The sequence below is a fragment of the Lasioglossum baleicum genome, chromosome 1, assembly GCF_051020765.1.
Source record: "Lasioglossum baleicum chromosome 1, iyLasBale1, whole genome shotgun sequence".
Taxonomy (NCBI): Eukaryota; Metazoa; Arthropoda; class Insecta; order Hymenoptera; family Halictidae; genus Lasioglossum; species Lasioglossum baleicum.
The window spans coordinates 7859101-7879612 of NC_134929.1; the positions used below are offsets into that span (position 1 = coordinate 7859101).

The 20512-nt window shown below is 40.8% G+C and overlaps 1 protein-coding gene across 2 annotated transcripts; it reads left to right on the top strand.

The window, feature by feature from the left end:
• The first annotated feature begins 1385 nt into the window (after nucleotides 1-1385).
• Pbgs (Porphobilinogen synthase) lies at nucleotides 1386-4087 on the top strand. Of its 2 annotated transcripts, none has more exons than XM_076437346.1 (5): nucleotides 1386-1644; nucleotides 1983-2130; nucleotides 2189-2408; nucleotides 2561-2793; nucleotides 3368-4085. In XM_076437346.1, exons 1-5 carry the CDS (start codon nucleotides 1523-1525, stop codon nucleotides 3653-3655), a joined length of 1011 nt encoding a protein of 336 aa, XP_076293461.1. In that variant the 5' UTR covers nucleotides 1386-1522; the 3' UTR covers nucleotides 3656-4085. The 2 variants fall into 2 exon arrangements, with proteins under 2 accessions (XP_076293461.1, XP_076293469.1); XM_076437354.1 differs by lacking the exon at nucleotides 1386-1644 and adding an exon at nucleotides 1678-1814 and having other exon boundaries at nucleotides 3368-4087.
• The last annotated feature ends 16425 nt before the right edge of the window (nucleotides 4088-20512 follow it).

The following is a 20512-nucleotide window of genomic DNA, read 5'->3' on the forward strand; positions in this document are numbered from 1 at the left end:
TATTCTGATCTGAATGAAGGTAAAATTGCAAAATGTTATGGAAGACAATAGGTATAGGGATAGAATTTATTGAAAAATCAACATATTTATTAAATGTGCAGCTATTAGCTCGATATTATCCTTTATTCATAAGACACTAAAAGTTCTTACGAATAGAGGATAATACCGATTGCCCAGGTCTCACCACGAGGAGGTTGCTGCACGAGAGACCCGAAAGGGAGTCAGAACGAATGCAATATTCCTTCTGGCTCCCTTTCTTACAACAACGCTACATAATCTTAATAACTAACGCACGCAAGTCGAGCAATTATTGTGGAGCAAAAGGTGTGAATCGGAGAAGAAGTCTCCGATTCACGGGGGATCAAAGGCGAATCAGGCAGAAGGCTCTGATTCTATCAAAGTGACAAACAAGCAGAAGGCTCCGGTTCGAAGGTGACGCGGCGCGTACAATGTTTGCAGCCCATCTCCGGCCAGAGCCGATACCCGACGTGTCCTCACCAAGAGGAATGGACAGTGAGAAGTGTTCAAACGTAACACCATCTCTCTGCCAACTACCTGCCACCAGGCAACGCAATGCATTGAGGTAACGTGGGTAGGATGACGAACAGAGAATTTCTCTGCCATTTAATTTTTACGTCAAAATAGGCAATAAAACTCGACATACAGAATAACTTTTAAACCATGAATATTCGCACGCATTAATTTATTCAAAATAATACTATGAGACATTTATTGATTCTAGCTAATTAATGTTTATAATAATTCCTTTTGCCAACGATGAGGACAAGCACTCCCTTGTCCACCTTGCCATTTAATTTTGTACAGTAAAGTCTTTTCAACATATTTCTGTTCTCACAGATCGATTCCTGGAACATTTATGTATAAAAAAGTGTAAGGTAATAATTCTCGTTTATGAAATATTTTGAAATTACAAATTGAGGTGTCTCATATAAAATTTGGAATAGGAATTGTTGATTTTCCTAAAATTATGCTTCAATAATATATTTCTAAGAATTTTTTGTCCTTGAGTTTTACTTTTCATATTGAAACCAACATCGTCTGAAACAGAGTTGGGCAAAAATTTAATCAACGATTGACGACTAAATTTCTATTTCAATCATCAATCCCAATTAACAATTAATCTCCTCGTTTAGTCGTTAATTGTGGTTAACGATTAAATACTTATCACCGACGAGAATCTCCTCAGTAGCCTTCTGCACCGACGAGATCATGTCGATGGCCTTCTGTTTCTCACTCCAGTCAGAATATATCTTAGAGGGCGTAAGAGAACACCGAAATAGTCGGGTGACACGAACTCCCATAACTCCCGTCGGTGGTTCTGTTTTCTGCTAAAAATGGTGTAGGTTCTGTTCCATGCTAAAGATGATGTAGGAGCTGTTCCAGGCTAAACATGATGTGAGACAAAAGTGGCACGGCCAAACCAAACCCCGAGGGTGAAGCGTGACTGGCGTGAGCACTTTCATTTCCTCTCTGATTTTATAACAAAACTTAACAACGAAAAATGTCAGAAGTTGTAGCGAAGCACACTCTTCACAGTGGTATTTTTCATCCTATTCTTCGGCAATGGCAATCGCCAAACGTCGAGATTACTGTCAACAATCTGATGTATCCGATTTTCGTTTCGTAAGTACAATTCATAACCTACCGCTTGGAGTCATGCTGTAATACATACATATAGGGTATGCAATATGCATACAGGCAAACGTGAAATATTTGCTACTTATAGATATATAATCAGAGAAGCGTGCAGTTTCGTTGCAGTTTTGTCAACTATATAAAAATATTAAAATACAGTAAGGTCATATATACATTAGATTAAAAATATATCACGTAAGATGTATAAAGCTAATTATTCAAATCTTAATATATCGATAACAGAGTAAACGTAAAACAATATATTTTTGTTACTAGGTTAGAAGTTTATGCGAAAACACTTTTCACATTTAATTATTATCTTTTAGAGATGAGCCAGATGCTAAAGAACCAATTGCTAGCATGCCAGGCGTTTATCGGTATGGCATTAATCAATTACATAAAATGTTGCATCCACTGGTTTCTAAAGGATTACAATCGGTATTATTGTTTGGAGTACCAAAACACTTGTCGAAGGTAATTACTATATACAAAATATTTGATGATGAATCTATTAAAAGTGCATTTTTTATAGGATTCTAGAGGAAGCAGTGCAGACAGCTTAAAGAATCCAATTATTCAAGCTGTTCCTTTAATACGGCAATGGTTCCCAAATTTATTGATAGCATGCGATGTTTGTATATGTCCGTATACTGTTCATGGTCATTGTGGACTCCTGAACGAAGATGGAAGTATAAACAATGGAGCTAGCATATCAAGAATTGCAGAAATTGCTCTTGCTTACGCAACAGCTGGTAAAACTGTTTCCCCTGAAAATAAATCTATTATACCGTTAACTCTTTTGTTGCTGCAGGCATGTGACAGACAGTGTTTGTAATGGACATTCGCTTCTCAGCAAAAGGGTTAAATATAATTAACTTTCCACTGATAAAATTTCTTGGTACAGGAGCACAAATCGTGGCTCCATCCGACATGATGGATGGAAGGATAGCTGCGATAAAACAAAAATTGGCTAAAGCTGGATTATCAAACAAAGTGGCAGTGTTATCTTATGCTGTCAAATTTGCATCTGGCTTTTACGGTCCATTTAGAGATGCGTCGCAATCGGCACCCAAGTTTGGAGACAGAAAATGTTACCAATTACCTCCAGGAAGCAACGGACTAGCAGCCAGAGCAGCTGTTAGTATTTTGTTTCACAGTTTTTAAAACTTCATTTGCGTTTTTAACACTCATCCATCGCTCATTTCATGTACTGAATCTGTTTCTCGGTGTCAAATTGATACGGTGGTAAAGAATTGATGAAATAACAAGGTAAACAGTTATTTATCGATGATTTCTTATTCAAACTGACAAGTTAACATTTACATCTTAGATTTTTCGGTTATTTGTTTCGCATTCACCGTTGTGTAGCCAACCGGATACCCACTTACTGCATTTCTTCCATCAATTTGTTAATGTCCCTTTAAATATATTACAACATTTCTCTGAATGTCCATTCTTCGCTCGCTAATATATTAATTTATAGACTTAAAATGAGAATGTATGCAAATATGTTAGATACAAAAGGTTTTAAATAATCTACACATATTGGTTGGCTACATAACGGTTAAACAAATAAAAGTCACGAAGTTTTGGGTAAATTTACCTACAAATAACAGAACAGTACAACTTATTTCAGGAAAACCCTGTCAAATTGACACGAGAGACAGATAAGGGTTAATATGTCTGATTTTACATGTGCTTGTTTTTATAGGCGAGAGATGTTTCCGAAGGAGCTGACATGCTGATGGTAAAACCAGGTCTAGCATATTTGGATGTTGTTAGACACACAAAAGACTCGCATCCAGAGTATCCAATGTTTGTTTATCAAGTTTCTGGAGAATATGCCATGTTATATCATGGCGCTAAAAACGGTGCACTTAACTTGGAGAACGTATTAAACGAAGTTCTTTTGTCCATGAGAAGAGCTGGCGCTGATTGTATTATAACATATTTCACTCCTTTAATTTTGGATATGTTACAACCGAAAAGTAAATATTAAAATGTTACAAAAGATATATATGTATATGGTTACGGTGATGTGTGATATTGTAAATAAAAAGAGACTATATTTATGGATATATTTTGAAAAATTCGGTGAAAAGATAGATGTTGTACAAACCTTATCGAACAAACTTTACATCGAATTCCGTTACATTTTATTCTGTGAATTCCGTTAGATTACAAATTACATCTCTGTGGACATTTGCTACGGGCCCCGCGCTGGATTAATCCGGCACTGGCTGCAGAGTTGGGCAAATTTTATTTCGAATAACGATTTATTCGTTTATAGTATCACATAGTATCTCGTCGGTGGTTTGGATTGTTAAATATTTTGGTATATAATTAATTACTATACACATTTAAGCCTATGATAACAGCTTGAACATTTCGACACAGATGTCGCCACACGTGTATCTAACCGCATCTCTCAGCAAACTAATAAAGTAATTAAACATTTGCAGAAAGCCGTTTCAAAGAAGTTTAACGAATAACGTAAGACCTCTCAAAAGATATTTAACAAATTTCACACTCGGATTTTCTGCGTTTGTTATATATATATATGTATATATGTTAAATGTAATAATTTATATTGATACGACGAAATTCGTAAGTAACGTTGCAGTTTCATATATAATTCAAGATAATTCTTATCTCTCTGAACGGATCAAAATCTTCGAAATCTCGATCTCCCTCCGCGATACAGTTGCACAACATTCTTCGGTATATTCGCTACCTATAAACGCACGCATCGACACGATTAAATCTCGCAAAACTCTCGCGGTTTCCGTGAAATTGCACAGTAATTCTAACACCCTTTAATTAATCAAAGGCCTTTCGCGGTTTGAAATCTCTCTGGGTGATGCGGTGCGGTGGTTCGACCAATGATCACGCGGCGCATCAACACCGATGTAGGTGGTGTTGGTCGCATTCGACGTTTCCGCCCTTCCCCCACCGCTTAGTTCAGGCGCGTGCCGCTGCGTGCAGCAGCGCTGCGATAGTAGCAGCTGATCCGTAGTGCGGTGCGGAGCAGTCGTGTTCGTGCCGCGTTTCCCAGTGTGTTCGTGCCGGTAACGGGTGCCGCTGGAGGTTTGCTCCTCGTAGCCTGGCTGCTTCTTGGTGCTGCACGCAGCACTCGTGACAAGTGACTGTCCCGGAACGTGGTGCACTGTCGATTCATCGGCGGACAAGGTTGCGAAACAGTGAAAGGAGTGAAGAGGAGTGAGACTGGGCCTGTGTGAAGCGACCGAACGAGCAGCGTAGAGATAGAGAGGATCGTGCACGACGCGCACATCCATCGCGAGAAAAACTCTGTAAGTTTTCCCCGTTCTGATTCCCGTCGCATGCAACACTCTCTCTCGACACCGTGTCAGCGGAAAACTGGTGAGATCGGTGGCACGTGCCATCGAGAGCTCGATCTCGAGGATCGACGTACAAGGCGCACACGTGAGACCCTTTCGAGGTGACTGACACCTGATGCGTCAATGACCACACCACGCGTACCAGCCGCGTGTTCTTCGGCGACTAGCGTGTCTCTCGCGTTTTACGAGAATCGTAAACGAGATAGCACGCAAATTGCAACGCTGATTGTGTTGACGAAGTGACTTGTTCCTATCCGAAATCTCGGGTTACGCGATCAACAGGAGCCCTACGTTAGGTTATGTCACACAGATGCCAGCGGTTTTTCGTTTCTCTCTCATGAGACTTGCAGGAGTGGCGAGTCTCATCCCACGAAAGACATTCTCCTAATACATTCCGCACGTACTTGTTTAACGGGACAATAAATCATCGGGACAGTGGTACTCATCCCGATTTTGCACGATCCAGTTTTATCCTTCGATGTACACATGCATTCTCTCTGTGCGGATGTATCTCCAACGTGCAGGCTACGTTCAAGGTCACCGCACAGGCTGTCGCATAAGTCGCGTTAGACGTGATATACGCTTTATTCACCCGTTCGCTCGTTGTTCCGCTAAGGTCAGATACACGGGACCGGGTCGTTCCTGACCCGTTTAGAATTCCCGTGTATGTGCATGTTGAATGTATTTCTTCGAAGACATTTCTTGTAAATTAGCTTTTCCCCGACTATGTACTACTAGTCGAACAAGAAATCATCGAGGAATTCCGAGATAATTTCGAAGGAATTGAAACAATACAAATTCGTGGACCTCGCAAACTCCGTGCACTGCAGGGTTAAATGTCAGTGAATGAACTTTGTCAGCGAATGACCTTCTCTGGAATTCGTTGCGGTTTGCATATCTACGAGAAATGAATGCACGATTTGTTTACAGAGCAGCAGCGTTTGTTCGCTAACCCTTTGTGGAGGATTTTTAGAAATATTGTATATGTTGTCCTCGAAAGAAAGTTTGTAGCATGTTTAACCTTTAACCACCCGCGCTGACGTAAAAAGTACACCAATATTATTAACACTTTACCTACCGAATCCTATTACATAATAGGATTTTCAATAAGTATGCTGTTCCAAAAGAAAGCACAGGAATTTTCTTTTACGTTACAATTTTAAATGAAACTATTAGATGACGTTATTAAGGGTGACTTGTTAGTTCGCAATGAAAATTGATGTTCCTATTGAAGGTTCCATTAAAAAGTGGTTAGCCATGTAGCATAGATTTTTCAAAATTATGCAATATTCCCCGGTCGGTAATGTGTCAAGTAGTTACGTGAATATTCAGGACGCGGGTAGTCAAAGGTTAAATTAAAATCGAAGATATAATTAACCCTTTGCACTGGCAACTATTTTTTCGTCGTTTAAATAAATTATTCTTTTATTCCAATCAGCGAAACTCCAAATATGTAGTCTTAAATATGTATGTTATTTTGTGATGACATCGGAGTACGGGTCACAATTGACCCACCTGTCTCATCGAACTGCTAGGAGCATCGCAGTCGCAAGGCTGTTGCCCTCATAACCTTTTAAACGAGTAAAACGAGTTAACTTGTTCGCGTTTGACTCCTTCTTTCAGTAACCTTTTCAGACTTTTCTCTTATTCAATTAACCTTGAGTTCATTCGATCCACGCTAAATCTATTCTGCTATTTTTGTCATACCTCATCCTTTTTAATTTCTCTATTACAGTGTCGACTGAAAGTGTCGGTATTTATGTCCGAATGATTATAAAAATAATACTATGTTGAACAATCTCGAAGTGCCTTCAGTGAAGGCAACGACTCAGAATACATTTTTAATTATTAAACGGACCAACAGAGATACTAATAAGCTCTCCTGGTATCGAAAGCGGAAATTGTCTTTCACTGAAAGAGTTCGCGATCGAAAACACAATCGGTTAAAAGATTTAACCGACTCTCGCAAAGGTCACGAGTGCATTGTCCATAGTGCACAACGGCGCATAGAGCAGATCAGAATGTCAGTCGATGTTTTTGCGGGTCTTGTTGGCAAAGACGACTAGGTGTCCCGGATCATCGAGGATAATTCTGCGTGTCAAATATTTGTCCGACGAGTGTGTACCTTTTTTCGGCGTGTATGCGAATGCAGTTTCACTTCGCATATTTGCGAAAGAGCATATTTTTATATTTTTCAAATCGGAATACGAGACAGTCTTTTGATTGATTCCTAATATGTACATTTCCGAATACGTTGAAACATTAATCAATTAAATCAATGATTTTCGGAGTACAAGCATTGTTAAATAAATCTTAAAGCACTATATATTCATTCTAAAACACTATATGCATTAGTAATGTGTATTGAACCAATACATTGGTAAACTGTATTCAATATTTTATTACATTACGTTCGAGATTATTCATGCTATAATCAATTCATCAAATCTACGGACCAGAAATTTTCCATTAACGATGAAAACCACATGAAAGTACACTGATAAAGGTATAAAAAATAAGGTGAATGCATTGAAGTTGAATTTGTTAGAGCACAAAGTATACCGAACAAAAAGCTGCAGTTGAATGGCTCGGTGAATGCGCTAGAATTGAATGAGAACGGTACAATTAATGTTTTTCGTACAATCTAATTTATACAGCTCCTTGCGTTGACGGAGTTCTCGATACAGATATTTTCTCAATATCCGAGAAGCTGAACGATCGAATTACAAGGACTCCGGCGTTTCAAAACGGCAAAGTTGCGCGATACGAGTCGGTTGGTAAATAGTAAACACTGAATACCTAATTAGCAGTGTCCCGATAATATCTAAATATTAATAATCACGGTACAAGAGTGGCGGTGTTAAACATTCGAGTGATGCAACGAACGTATCAGGAACATTTTCTGCTGTGTACTCCTCGGCAATTTAACTCGCAGCATCACAGGATGCATGCATAAATTACTCGGTCGAATTAACTCGTTCCGAATGCATACCGAATCGAGCATGATATCTGGAAAGATATCCACCACAACAAACAGTGATAAGCACGAATTCTTAAACACGTAATCGCACATTGTGTAATCCTTATCGCTACGAGTGCGATAATGATCAAGGTGATTAAACCTTTCCGCGTTTTCTGTTTGTTTTGCGAAATTATTCGACAAGCGTTACTATCTTCATTATTGTGTATTATTAGACTGAGGATTTTATGCATTTATGGCGAAAACATGTTGTCGCACTCGTGCTCTGCACAATTTGATGCAGAAAGCTTTTGTTTTGCATAATTTCTTAACCCTTTAACGAGTTACACTCGTGATGAAGATTTTAAACAAACTCTAACCAATATATGGATGCTAAGCCTTTCTTTATGAATGAAGTAAAATTGTAAACGCGTTGAAAACATTTAACGTCCACGTCAAATGTACACATGTTCTTAATTTGCATTTCGCGATTTTTGGGACGACCTAATTTTTTAATGGTGACGCGACGATGTCATCGAGTCCGTATATCGTCCCTCTTTTTATCGACGTTCCAACGATTATGCGAGCGTGTAGAGATGGGCTAGAGCGCTGTTTATCGAGCGAAACGGGAGCAGGAATGCCTGCGAACGGGAAAAATTAAAAAGAGGAGAAAATAGAACAAGAGTCGACGTCGAAATCGCGAATCCGCAATTATTTCCGGCGACAACTTTTTTCACGGGTCGTTTGCCCCGCGCGTTTCCATCGCCTCGCGGTGAAAATTCCGTCAGCGGAATTTCGGGACGAAGCTCCGTTTCCGCGCGCGCGCGCGAGAGAGAGAAGTCTTGAAACCGTTTTTCTTTTTAGAAAAACAAACACCCGTAACGCGACCTCGTTTCGATTTACGAACCTAACGAACAGAGCGTATTCTTGCGAAGAAAAATTTAACGAGCGAGCTGAAAAGCGGTCGTCTTGGCCGTCGCGCAAGGTCACTTGTTTCTCGGCTTTCTAGCAACTTCGAATAACTCCTGATAATGGCGAATTTAAACTTTTTCGTGTTGGATGTACAATGTGTAGCAAAGTGTAAATACTATCTGGATTCTGTATTTTCCGATCGGTGAAGATCTGTTTGAAAAGGGTTAACTGCAAAGGGTTAATAATTACTTGTGGCTTTACAGTGGATAATATTTACAGAAGATAAAACAGAAGACTGGGCCAAGTAAGCTACAAGTTTACCGGAACAATACGCCCGGTTGTCCGGCGAAACTGGTACGGCAGTCACATTTTCGAAAAGTTTGAGGTCTCGATCGAGGTCTAGATACCGTGGCCCGAAGAAAATGCATTAAAGAAATGGTTTCTTTATCCGAGGCACGAGCACACGCCGTAGTCGGCGGCCGAGAATAAATACATACTTGAAACTTCGAACCGTAGTGTTACGAACGTGCGAACCGGCAACTTCTGTTGTTGTGCGTCGCGATCACAGGTGTAACCAATGGAATCTGCATGCGTTTTGTTTCGCGATGCACGAAAGCAATTGCTACAACCAATCTTGTCTTTTTTATTTCATATTAACCTTTCCACCGGAGATGACGAATTAATTCGTCATTGGAGTTCACTATCACCTTTTAGAAATGTTTCTTTTTCCTCTTAACTCAATAACTTAATTGTGTCATATCATTATGATTGAGCGTGGTCAAATTTTTATCGCAGCAAATTTTCTTGAACTTCGTTACATCTTTGTATGTGTTCATAATTGCAGAGTCACTTGACTAAGTTATTCCGAGTTTGTGCAATTTTTATGCACACCGATGTGCTAGTCATTGTAATAAGACGGTAGACCTGTTTCCTGGATTGCAAGGTTGTTGGATTCGCCTTCTCATTTCTCGATAATACAAACACGGCGTTTTCAGTAGCAAAAAACGCTAAATAAAAGATCGATCTAGGGCGCTGTCTCCCTCGAAAGTCCTATTTTTTCGTTAACGAGGCGTAATTTGCATTATTCGTTGTATGCTTCCGAATAATGCAATTTGCGCTGCCGAATAATGCAAATTACGTCTCGTAAACGAAAAAATAGGACTTTTGAGGGAGATAGTTCCCTAGATCGATGTCTTATCTAGCGTTTTTGACTACTGAAAATGAGGAGGCGAATCCCGCACCCTTGCAGTCCTGGAGAAAGGAGTCTACCCCTTAAGAATGGCCAACTTCAATTGAACACTTATACTCAACGCATCAACTATACGGACCACAATTTAAATAATACATACATACACCTTTCCTTTATTCTGCACATCGATTAATAACAGTATTTTCCTTCCTTACCGCGAGCGTTTATTGTTATTCACCTTCCTTCACTTTACGCGGCCAACAATGCATACCGCGGAGCGCGGTGGATGAAATATTTAATTATTCGTTATACGCCGGCGATTTATCCGTGGCAATGAATTCCCTCGTGCTTGTTACACTCTCTTGCACAGGTAAAGTCTCTGGCAGAGTGCTCGCTGTGCCACGCTGTCTCTCGTATTTTTTCATTCGACCGCGACGCGTCGAATTAGCCGGCCGCGTAATAGCCGTTCCGCCGTATATCAGCAGCATCGGCGTGGTCGCGTTTGTCCGTGGGAAATCGGCCGTTCTTCCTAAATAATTATATCATAAATAATGTCCGCGAGGGAGGTGATACGGGGGTGGATCGCGTCGAGACGTCAACGCGTATCCGACTGTGCGTGCAATGAACCGGTTTCCGATATTTGAACGCGATGCACCATCGCGGTCGACCATCCTGTCCATAAATCAGGCCCGCGTGCACACGGAAAAACGGGCCGACTCCACCCTCGACCGCGAAACCTGAAAAATCGTGGCCAACCCTCCGCTCTTGCTCGCGAAACGCTGCCATGATCATTGGGATCCCGAATGACCAAAGAGTAGGGATACGACACTCCGGGCGGTACCTTTGATATTGGTTGTTCGACTGTCCCTTTAAATTGGTTGTATTGGCACGCGGGAAGTTCAAATCAGCTGAATTTAATATTCTTAGTTCGCGTTGATATCTATGTTCGGCTTGGGTCCCATGGAAATCACCGACATAAATTTCCATTTCATTCTTCTTTTAATTATCTTATTAAGGTGAAGCTAATACACTGGTGGCCTTAAATCTTTTTAATACCTCCACTGTTTTGAACTGTACTGTACCCATTTTTGTCACAAATGCATAAAATCCGCAGTGTAGTCATTACTTTACACGATGGCAATATTCCTTGGAGAACGTAGAAGGTAAAACTTGATGCGCGACAGGCCGTATGTATACATATGAAATCATTGTATATGAAATTATCAGGCTTTCGAAGATTTATTTCTACGTCATTACCACAGTTAACTCTTTGCACTCTCTCGAAGCAATTTTAATTCGAAAATCAAAATCATTTCTTTCGACCCAGAACATTTTTATTCTTAATCCTTTTTACATTGTGCACATGAAATTTAACCAGTTTTCTCATGTAACAGTTGGGCTTTTCACAATTTATAGAAAACAGACGAATTTAATAATATTGAAACTGTTTTGAATAATGGTGTGGAAATTTTTACTGGCGCCTCGCAGTCGCCATTCGAGTGCAAAGGGTTAACAATTGAGTAGAACGCAGTTTCTGCGTGTTTTCTAGAATGACTTTGGTACACAACAGTTGAAACGTTCGCCTGTTCGTCTTTTACGCGATACGTATCCAGTTTTCAGGAAGAAATTTATGAAGTACCGATACTGAATGGAACTGCGTACTTGTTTTATAGTGGCGGATAAGAGATATAGCTGTACACATATACAGAACTCCAACAGTTTGAAAATAACGAAGTAGTTCTAAATACATTGCGATTTTATGCGTTTGTTGTGTACACAGATGTAGGAAGCACAACGAAATATAATAATTAGGTTAATAAAGCGTTCATGCCAATGTTGGTTCGGCAAACACGGAATTATCGTAAGTTTATTTGCACAATTATCGTAAATTGATTCAGGACGATTCATATATACGTAACTATGCACAGCATGACTATAATAAATATTGTTTCAGCTCGTATTGCGTTGTGTATAGTCGGATGTATCGCTAACGCAGGAATATCCGGTTATCATGCGTTATGTTTACAGTATCTACAGCAAAAATAACATACACTGAGGTGTACATGTTGCCGATAGTTAGGTAGGCTCAACACTTCGTTCAATTACATGATTGAATATGTTGGAATCTAACCAATTATTAAACATTTAGGTATTGTATGAGGTGTTACATCTAGAAAGCGGATTTTATGCATCTATGACGAAAATGAGTATGTGCAATTTAAAACAGTAAAAGCTTTAGAAGAATTTTATAAATAATTAATAAATTTTATATAGAAGAATTTTAAAAAATACCTTTTTTATTTTTGCATGTAACCTTTGTAAATTATAATTTTTGGAAAACCTTTCTTGCATATCATTTCGTAAACCAATGCTTCTAATTGATTATAAAAAATCAGGTCGTTTGGTACAATTATAAAAAAGTTATTCCGTTTTAAAGGGCGTACGAATACTTTCGTCCCTCAGTGTATGTATATCAGTTTCATATCCACAAAATTGAAAAAATCATAGGGAATGGAAATATTCCAGGTCGGGAGAAATGTTTAATTTTCGAGTTAAAATAGCTCCGAGTGCAAAGGGTTAATACCTTTGCCCGACACATTATTATTATTATTTCCAATTGGTTCTGTTTCCAATTTAATTTATATCTTGCTCGTAGGTTAGCGCACTGATAACAAAGTGATTTGAAGAGCTTTTATCGGCACTCCACTCGAATGCAGCACCGATTGATATCATTCATCAAGTATTCATAAGTACACACCGGACATTGTACATATCTGCCAGCACCATTGACACATTTACCGGACATCATGACGTCATAGGTATCGGACGTCAAACTAGATTATTTTCAACTTTCCGACATAAACTAACACAGGTACACAGTAGCAACGTAGGAGGCAGACCCAGATGTAACCGCAACGTTTTCCCGTGTGTGTCCAGCCACCCACGTGTGCGTACACAGCAGTCTCGGGACGTCCACAGGATATTATTCGGCCACCGTGACGCAGAGGGTTCTAACACACGAGTATCTGATTACCAGCAACCCCTGCTCGTACACGCCGCTTTGTGTTATCCGCGACTCCGGACCTAAGCCAGGGCGCTAACGTTTCCGATATTTGAGCACGATATGACCCGTTATTCGTCGAGGTCGCAGCATAAATCATATAGCACCTGCGTGCTCAAGGACGACTGCTCGGGACTGTCCGATCACGCCCTCGAGGAACCCTAAGTTCCGGGAGCGATCAACCCCGAGAAATCACGATATTCGTGACCCGTTATCGCAGACATTCCAGGTGTGACGAATATTACCTTCCGTTTAAATTATTTAGACGAGAGTGACTAATTGTAAGATTACTCTTTTACAGTTGAATTTCACGATGTATATAATTATCTGTCGTTTAAATTATTTAGACGAGAGTGGCTAACATTACTCTTTTACAGTTGAATTTCACGATGAATATAATTACATGTCGTTTAAATTATTTAGACGAGAGTGACTTAGATTACTCTTTTACAGTTGAATTCCACGATGAATATAATTACCTGTCGTTAAAATTATTTAGATGAGAATGATTAAAACTGCTCTATGATTTACATACTTTTGCATGCTCTAATAAATTATACCCCTCCTAAAATCCTCTGCCTAGTAATCACTCGAGTACGATTCTTTTCGATAAGCTACCAATTTTGCATTTCTACTTCCCGGGTGTCCGAACATAGCAAACTTTAGGCCCGGCCGGGCTTGATAAAGCCGGCCCAATTCTTACAGAGGTGATTTCCCTTTCGATCACTGAATTATGTCAGCCGTTATCCCGAAAGCTCTCGATAAAACCGGAATGCCGTCACGGCGGTGTGTTGCGTCACGGTTGTTTACGATCTGTCCAAGGCGCGAGCAGAACTGAATCTCCTAAGCGATTTAGGCCGGCAATCGGGAGCCACTCGAAAACCCGTCCGACACTTTCCCGTCGGAAGCCAACCGAGCGTGAAAAGAGCTGGACTGGTTCCGATGCATCGTGCAATTCGAAGCACGCGGGTACGAGCGTGAAACTTGATTCGAGGACGCGAACCGAGGAATATTAAGCGCGTTCGCGGTTTTCCATTTGACGAATCGACGATCGAAACGTCCCATTCCATGCTGGCGACATGGCAGACGGACGTTTGTTGTCGGCCTGGACTGTCCAAGCACTATATCGATGAGAGAATTGTAGGGCACCAACTGGGACTCTAAATGAAGTTCGATCTGTTCGAATTTCAATACCAATCGCTCGAAGTTTATTCTTGTTGGAAACTACACTGACCGAACTTTCTATAGACACCATGTTTTCCGACAAATTCTTACAATTATTTCGTACCAAGGACTTTGTTCGCAACATTTATGTAGCATTTCTCTCCGACAATCCCGCATGGAAGTATTATTTCTTTGTTGCCTCGTTGTTATTGGCAGCAACGATTCTTTAGCTGTAAACTTCATTAACAGAATAAATGTTTCTTCGACAGTTTCTGATTATGTATCAACATTCGTGACGTCTGAATCATGAACATGCTTACGCAGACGTATTAGAAAAGAAACTCACAATTTTCAATAAATTGAGACTGCAGAGCTCGATTGAAGGGAAATTATTCAATAAATCCTTGGCTATACAGAATGGTCGGTACTGGTGGTACATTAAAATAAGTCAAAATAAAATTTATTATGTGAATTACAACAAGTTGGAGTGAAATAGAAATTTATTTTCTTTCTTAACAGATTACCAACCGGTGATTATTACATAATTTTGAATAATTTTAATGGAACCTTCATAGCCACAGCAATTTTTATTGTGAACTAACAAGTCACCCTCTAATAACGTCATCTAATAGTTTCATTTAAGATTGCAATGGAAGAGAACATTCCTATGCTTTCTTTTGGTACAGCATAATTATTGAAAATCCTATTAATAGGCTTCCGGTAGGTAAAATGTTAACATGTTTAATATTTTGAAAATGATATGTAAACAGTATCTTCAAATTTTTCTAATATTTTCACTGTTTTAAATTGCGCCTACTAATTTTTGCCATAAATGCACCAAATCCGCTGTCTAGGTATAACCGTGGTAGAAACGGTGTTAAAGGAACAGACGGGGGTTAAGCTGACCTTAAACCTATCAACACCTCCGAGCATCCCCTGGTTAACGAACGAGAACAGCTAAAGATCTCTATCCAGGTAACATAAATATCCCGTGTATAATTTCCTCGGAGCGCATTCGTAGAATCCGAGATTAGCCGAGAACTGTAATTTCAGCTCGTAATCTACTCGGTAAACTAGTATCTTCCGGCGACGTTCGATTTCTGTCTCTCGCTTCCGCCTCGAACGGCTCTTCGATACGATCTCTCGACTGGAATTGGAGGAGGCCCGGGCGCGCAAAACAAGCCAGCCGTTGTTAACCTCGTTAACGAATCGTCGCTCGCACGATTATTAAATGGGTCGCGCTTGTAAAACGTGGCCGGTGCGTGCTCGCTTGCGCGAGGAATACTCGTGGGAAGGCAAATTGCGAGAGCGAGAGAGAGGAGGAGAGCTCCTTCCCGCGATTACCGACGTTAATACCCTCGTTTCACGCGGCATTGCGCGTAAAACCAGCGATCGATCGGCCTAACGATTCCGTTTATAGGCCTCTTGTCCTCCAGATTTTTACGTTACCGAATATACGAGCTATTTTCCAGCCCTTCGCGAACCCTTGTCCCTTCCGATCGTAGTCATCAGTTGATGCGCTTCTTGGAAATGCGAACTTTTGGACACGTATTTTTTAAGGGGGGTTAAAGTAGCCCTCAAAATTTGGGTTGAAAAATCTATTTTACAAAATACCGCTTAAACTATTCGGCCTAGATGCAAATTTCGAAATCCAATTTGTGCGTCTTCGAACGGCGAATCTTTTGGTATAAACTAATTAAAAAATAAATAACTTGATTAAAAAATATGTTGAGAATTATTTTTTACATTTTTCATCAGCTCGAGTTCTTCAAATGGAAAGACCCAACTCTTTTGTACCATGAATCTACATCTAAATATGTATGTGTTGACCTTCATATGTTATCATCATTGACTTTGCTTTTACGGATTGTTTGGAAAAATCGTTCGGCAGTCATGTTATACCTATTCGCTACAGTGGCCAGTCACTTCGGAATTGATACCGCATTAAAATGAGTCCGCGGTCAAACCGGTCCGCCCACTAGTTAAATAATTTAACCTCGCATAGCTTGCATCAGCAGCTAACATGGCCGATAAAGGATCCGATGAAAAGGATCCGAACGAATCGCAGGAGGGTAAAATCGGAAGCATATCCGGCCGGTTGGATCGGTATTGTTCGACGGGGAATAGGATATTTCAATAGGTAGAACGGCTCCAGGTAATCGGACAAGGGAGGGTAGGGGAGAGGTGGAAAACGGCCGATGATTTTAATTGAAATTTCGTCAGTCGAATGAACATTTCGGGATTGAAAAGGCAATTAAGATCAGAAGCGACGATATACAGGGTGTCCCATGTACCGTGGACAATGGATTGGGATGTAATTCTACACGAAAAAGTGAGACGAAAAGGAAGAATGAAATTTGTTCATTCGACGCTCTGTTTTCGAGTAAATCGAGTTTGAAAATTCAGCGAATACGTAAAAGGTAGAAGTCGGGCGATGCGTCTGATCGTGATCTACCGATTCTACTTCTTCCATATACTACAGCACGCGAACGCTCAAACTTGTTTTTGATTGCAATTACCAATTACAATTACGTGTAATTGTAATTTTATTTGGAAATGTCTAAAAAGAACAAACAAAAAGCATATATTAGGAAATATTTATTATTTATTAACTAACTGGCGAATGTTTATAACGTCGTTAATGAAGACAGACGTCGATAATGTAAATTTCTATTGAAATATTGATTAAAAGCTGCGACGTTCTATTGAAATATTGATTAAAAGCTACGTCGTTCGTTTTTTTTGTTATATTGAAATATGATTCTAAAAGCACTTTTAGTTTTTCCGTGATACTTTTCCAATTTTTCTTATCCTATAACCTAGTTCGGACTAATACGAACATTTTAAAAAAAGAATTAGCCAAATCGGTCCAGCCGTTCTCAAGTGATGCGCTTACCAACGAACAGCATTTGATTTTTATTTATATAGATTAAATTATACAACTCTTAAGAAATAGGTTCACTTGTCACCTACATTGACAATGTAGTTTCACTAGGAAATATTTATTAGGCCCTGTATCCGAGTCGGTTGTCCACGGTATGTGGGACACCCTGTATGTCGAAGCACCCGTGACGCAGATTCGTAATTGAACTCTGTTTTGCAGAGCTGCTTGTTCCGCTGAAAACGCACGGTACTTCCTCGCGCGATCGACCAAAAGGAACAAAGAGTCGACGATATTATCGTTCGCGACACCGCTTCTTATTAATTAATCGAAATTGTTTAAAAGCTAATAACGCTTGAAATCGCCATCCGGCTCGAGCCCGCCCAGCCGCGCGGAAAGCGTTGTTTCTCGGAGGATAAATTGCTAGTGGGTCTCGCCTTCCGATTCTGAGACGGGGGACTGCGTTCACGATGATCAAAGGCGCTCGATTGTCGCGGAACAATCAGTATGAGTCATAGCCGGCCGTGGTAGCGCGAAGTTCCTCGCAATTTTTCCGCGAGCTGCGAAGACACCTGGTCATATGTTAGTTCTTGATTCTAAAAAGTGAGACATTCTTTTACGAAAAATTGTCTTCGTGAAGTTTCTTTCTTCAAGAAACGGGAGCGAATTACTTGATACTAACATAGACAACAGCAGATTTAATCGTACGTATATTGTATTACTTTACAATTAAATAACTCGTTCGGTGAAAAATCTTTGTAAAATGTACGTTGCGCGCTTTTCAGAACCGTTTACTGCTGGTTAAACTGAGCTCAATTTCGAAAAAGCGGAGCGTAGCTGGTTTACAGAGGAAGTTGAATGAAAATAGAACTCTAAAGTACCTTCCGCAGATAAAAGGTTATTATTGAGCCACGGCGGAGCGGAAGTTGGCGAAACGCGTAGTTATTGCAGAAGCCTTTCCTCTTCAGTGGAAATATTTCATGTCGTTGCTAGTTGCTCGAACTTTCCGCCAGTCAATATTTAATAATCGCTATGGAAATCATGTACGATATCGGAGTATGTACCTGTGAACTTGGCTTTCCAGTGACTCGTCGATGAATTCGTGTATGTAGTACCGTACAGCTATAGCTGGTCGTAATCGCAATATGAAACTTCTCCGTTATCGTGGTCTTTTAATCCCATCGAGAGAATACTCGCGTTTCATTCGGAATGCAGCGCGGAATGAATGAAACTCTTTTGATGTCCTTTAAAACTGTCAGAACATTGTCCTCCGTCGGAAGTAATAACATTGTCGGCAGAATACGTTTCTAGCTCTTAAAATTCCCCGGTCGAGATCAGCGAGGAGATACATGTACCGCGTTTGGCGAGAGGAATATTCACGTGCCCTCTTCAATCTATATTAATATATCATAAACTCGATAACTGATCTCTCTATGATGCATACTGATTCTCGCTCGACACTCTTCGGCCGGTTGCAGTCCCGCTTCAACACTCTCCGCGAAGCGGGCAATTTCGAGCAAGTTTCGGCTGTTCCGAACTGTTCCGGACAACTCTCAATTATTTTGAGCAACTGCGGCCTGCTCGAGCCAACTCGGGTTTGTCCTGGCTGGATCCGGTTTGCTTTAATTTTGTTTGATTTGCCTCGGTTTGCTTCGGTTTGTTTCTTTTTCGGCTTGGGTAACGTCTACTGGTTCCTATTTAAGAACAAACCCAGTAAGCAACCATGCTCGATTTTGGACAGTAGGCTGTGCCAGTAGAACAACATAATTATGCGTCCGAATAAGTATCGCTTCATGCTGGCAGGCTGATGAGGTGTACAAAATCGAGCAGATTCCGAGCACCCTCAGCTTCGAGCGCGTTATGACAGTATAATGTTCGCCATCTGCTAGCATCGCACGATTGCTTGCTATGCTCGATGTCTGATCGAGGCTCCGTCGATGCGCCGTCGATTGCAATCAATTTATATCAAATCAGTCCAATCCTTATTCACACTCCGTTTAAATAAGGCCGGGGTTTCTTCCCCCCGTTGCTTCACGACTCCCACTATCAGTCTCCCGGTTCCCCCACTCCTAATCTCCTTGTACACTCCACAGGAGTATGGTGGGGAAGACCCAGGAGTAGGGAGAGTTGCCCAGGCCTGGTCTGAATACACGTATCGATCTATGACGGTGAAAACAAAAGAGACAGGAGTCCGCTATTGTCGAGATTTTTTTTATATCACAGTTAGGAGAATTGAAAGTTTGCTGTAGGTTGTGGTCGGTTTGCGCATGTTTGTACAAGTCTTTCAACGAGTTCTAATTGAGATGTCCAGATTGTTGGTTCATTGTTTGTCTCGCTTCTTGTTACAAAGCTCGCCTCTGTCGATCCCCTGAAGCCCCGGTTGTATCTTACGCACGAATTGCTCGGCAAACGTTAACAAATCGAAAAAGAGGGAGCCTCACGCGCTGTGTTTGCGAACTTGGTGGTCGCTCGCAGCGTATTTACCTTGGATGGACGGTAGCCAGCCGAACAATAGCCGAAACAGCTTGTTGGATGGATTAGTACTCGCGAGATAATTCGGAGAGGTATCCGCGCGGAATCCGGCCGCGACTGACTGCAAAGCTGAACTGAGTTCTGACCGTTGCCGCGGGCGGGCAAACGCCGGAAACGAGGTAATTGGATCGCGGTCCCTTTCCAGAGGAATCCGGGTTGCCCCTTTTAACTCGGTTTGTTCGCCATCGTTTAGTCCTCCTGGTACGTTTCATCTGCGCGCGGAACCGTGCCGCGTCCGTGCTCGGTTGACGATGTTACCGAAACCGACCGTTCGTTCGGTCTCTGATATTTTAACCGTCTGATTGGATCGTTCTCCCGTTTTCCGTGAACCCATCGATCCCACGTGAACATTTCGGGGCCGTATTCTCACTCGTATTGAGGCAGACGACATTTTCTTTCACTCATTTTAATAATTCTGCTATCCTCTTCATAGTTTTGTATTTCACCTATCTATTTTTCACCACGAACATGCTTGTGTCCCCACTCCATCTTCCTTCACTGTCAGGGACCTTCTTGTCATCTCACCACAATACACGCGGAGAAAAAATGTTATTAACTCAGACCATACAACTTTGGACTTGCACCATGATTCTATGCAATCTGCAAGCCCTTTGGGCCCTTCGCAATCTACAATGCAATGCAGACAAGTAGACAAGCAATGTAACACAACATTTCAGTTGATTCGTTTCGATGTAGCGCATGAATAATGCAGTGTTCGAAGTCAATTAGCTTCCCAAACGTTCACCGATCATCAATTAAAGATACGTAAGATCGCCTCACGAGTGAGCCTACACGAACT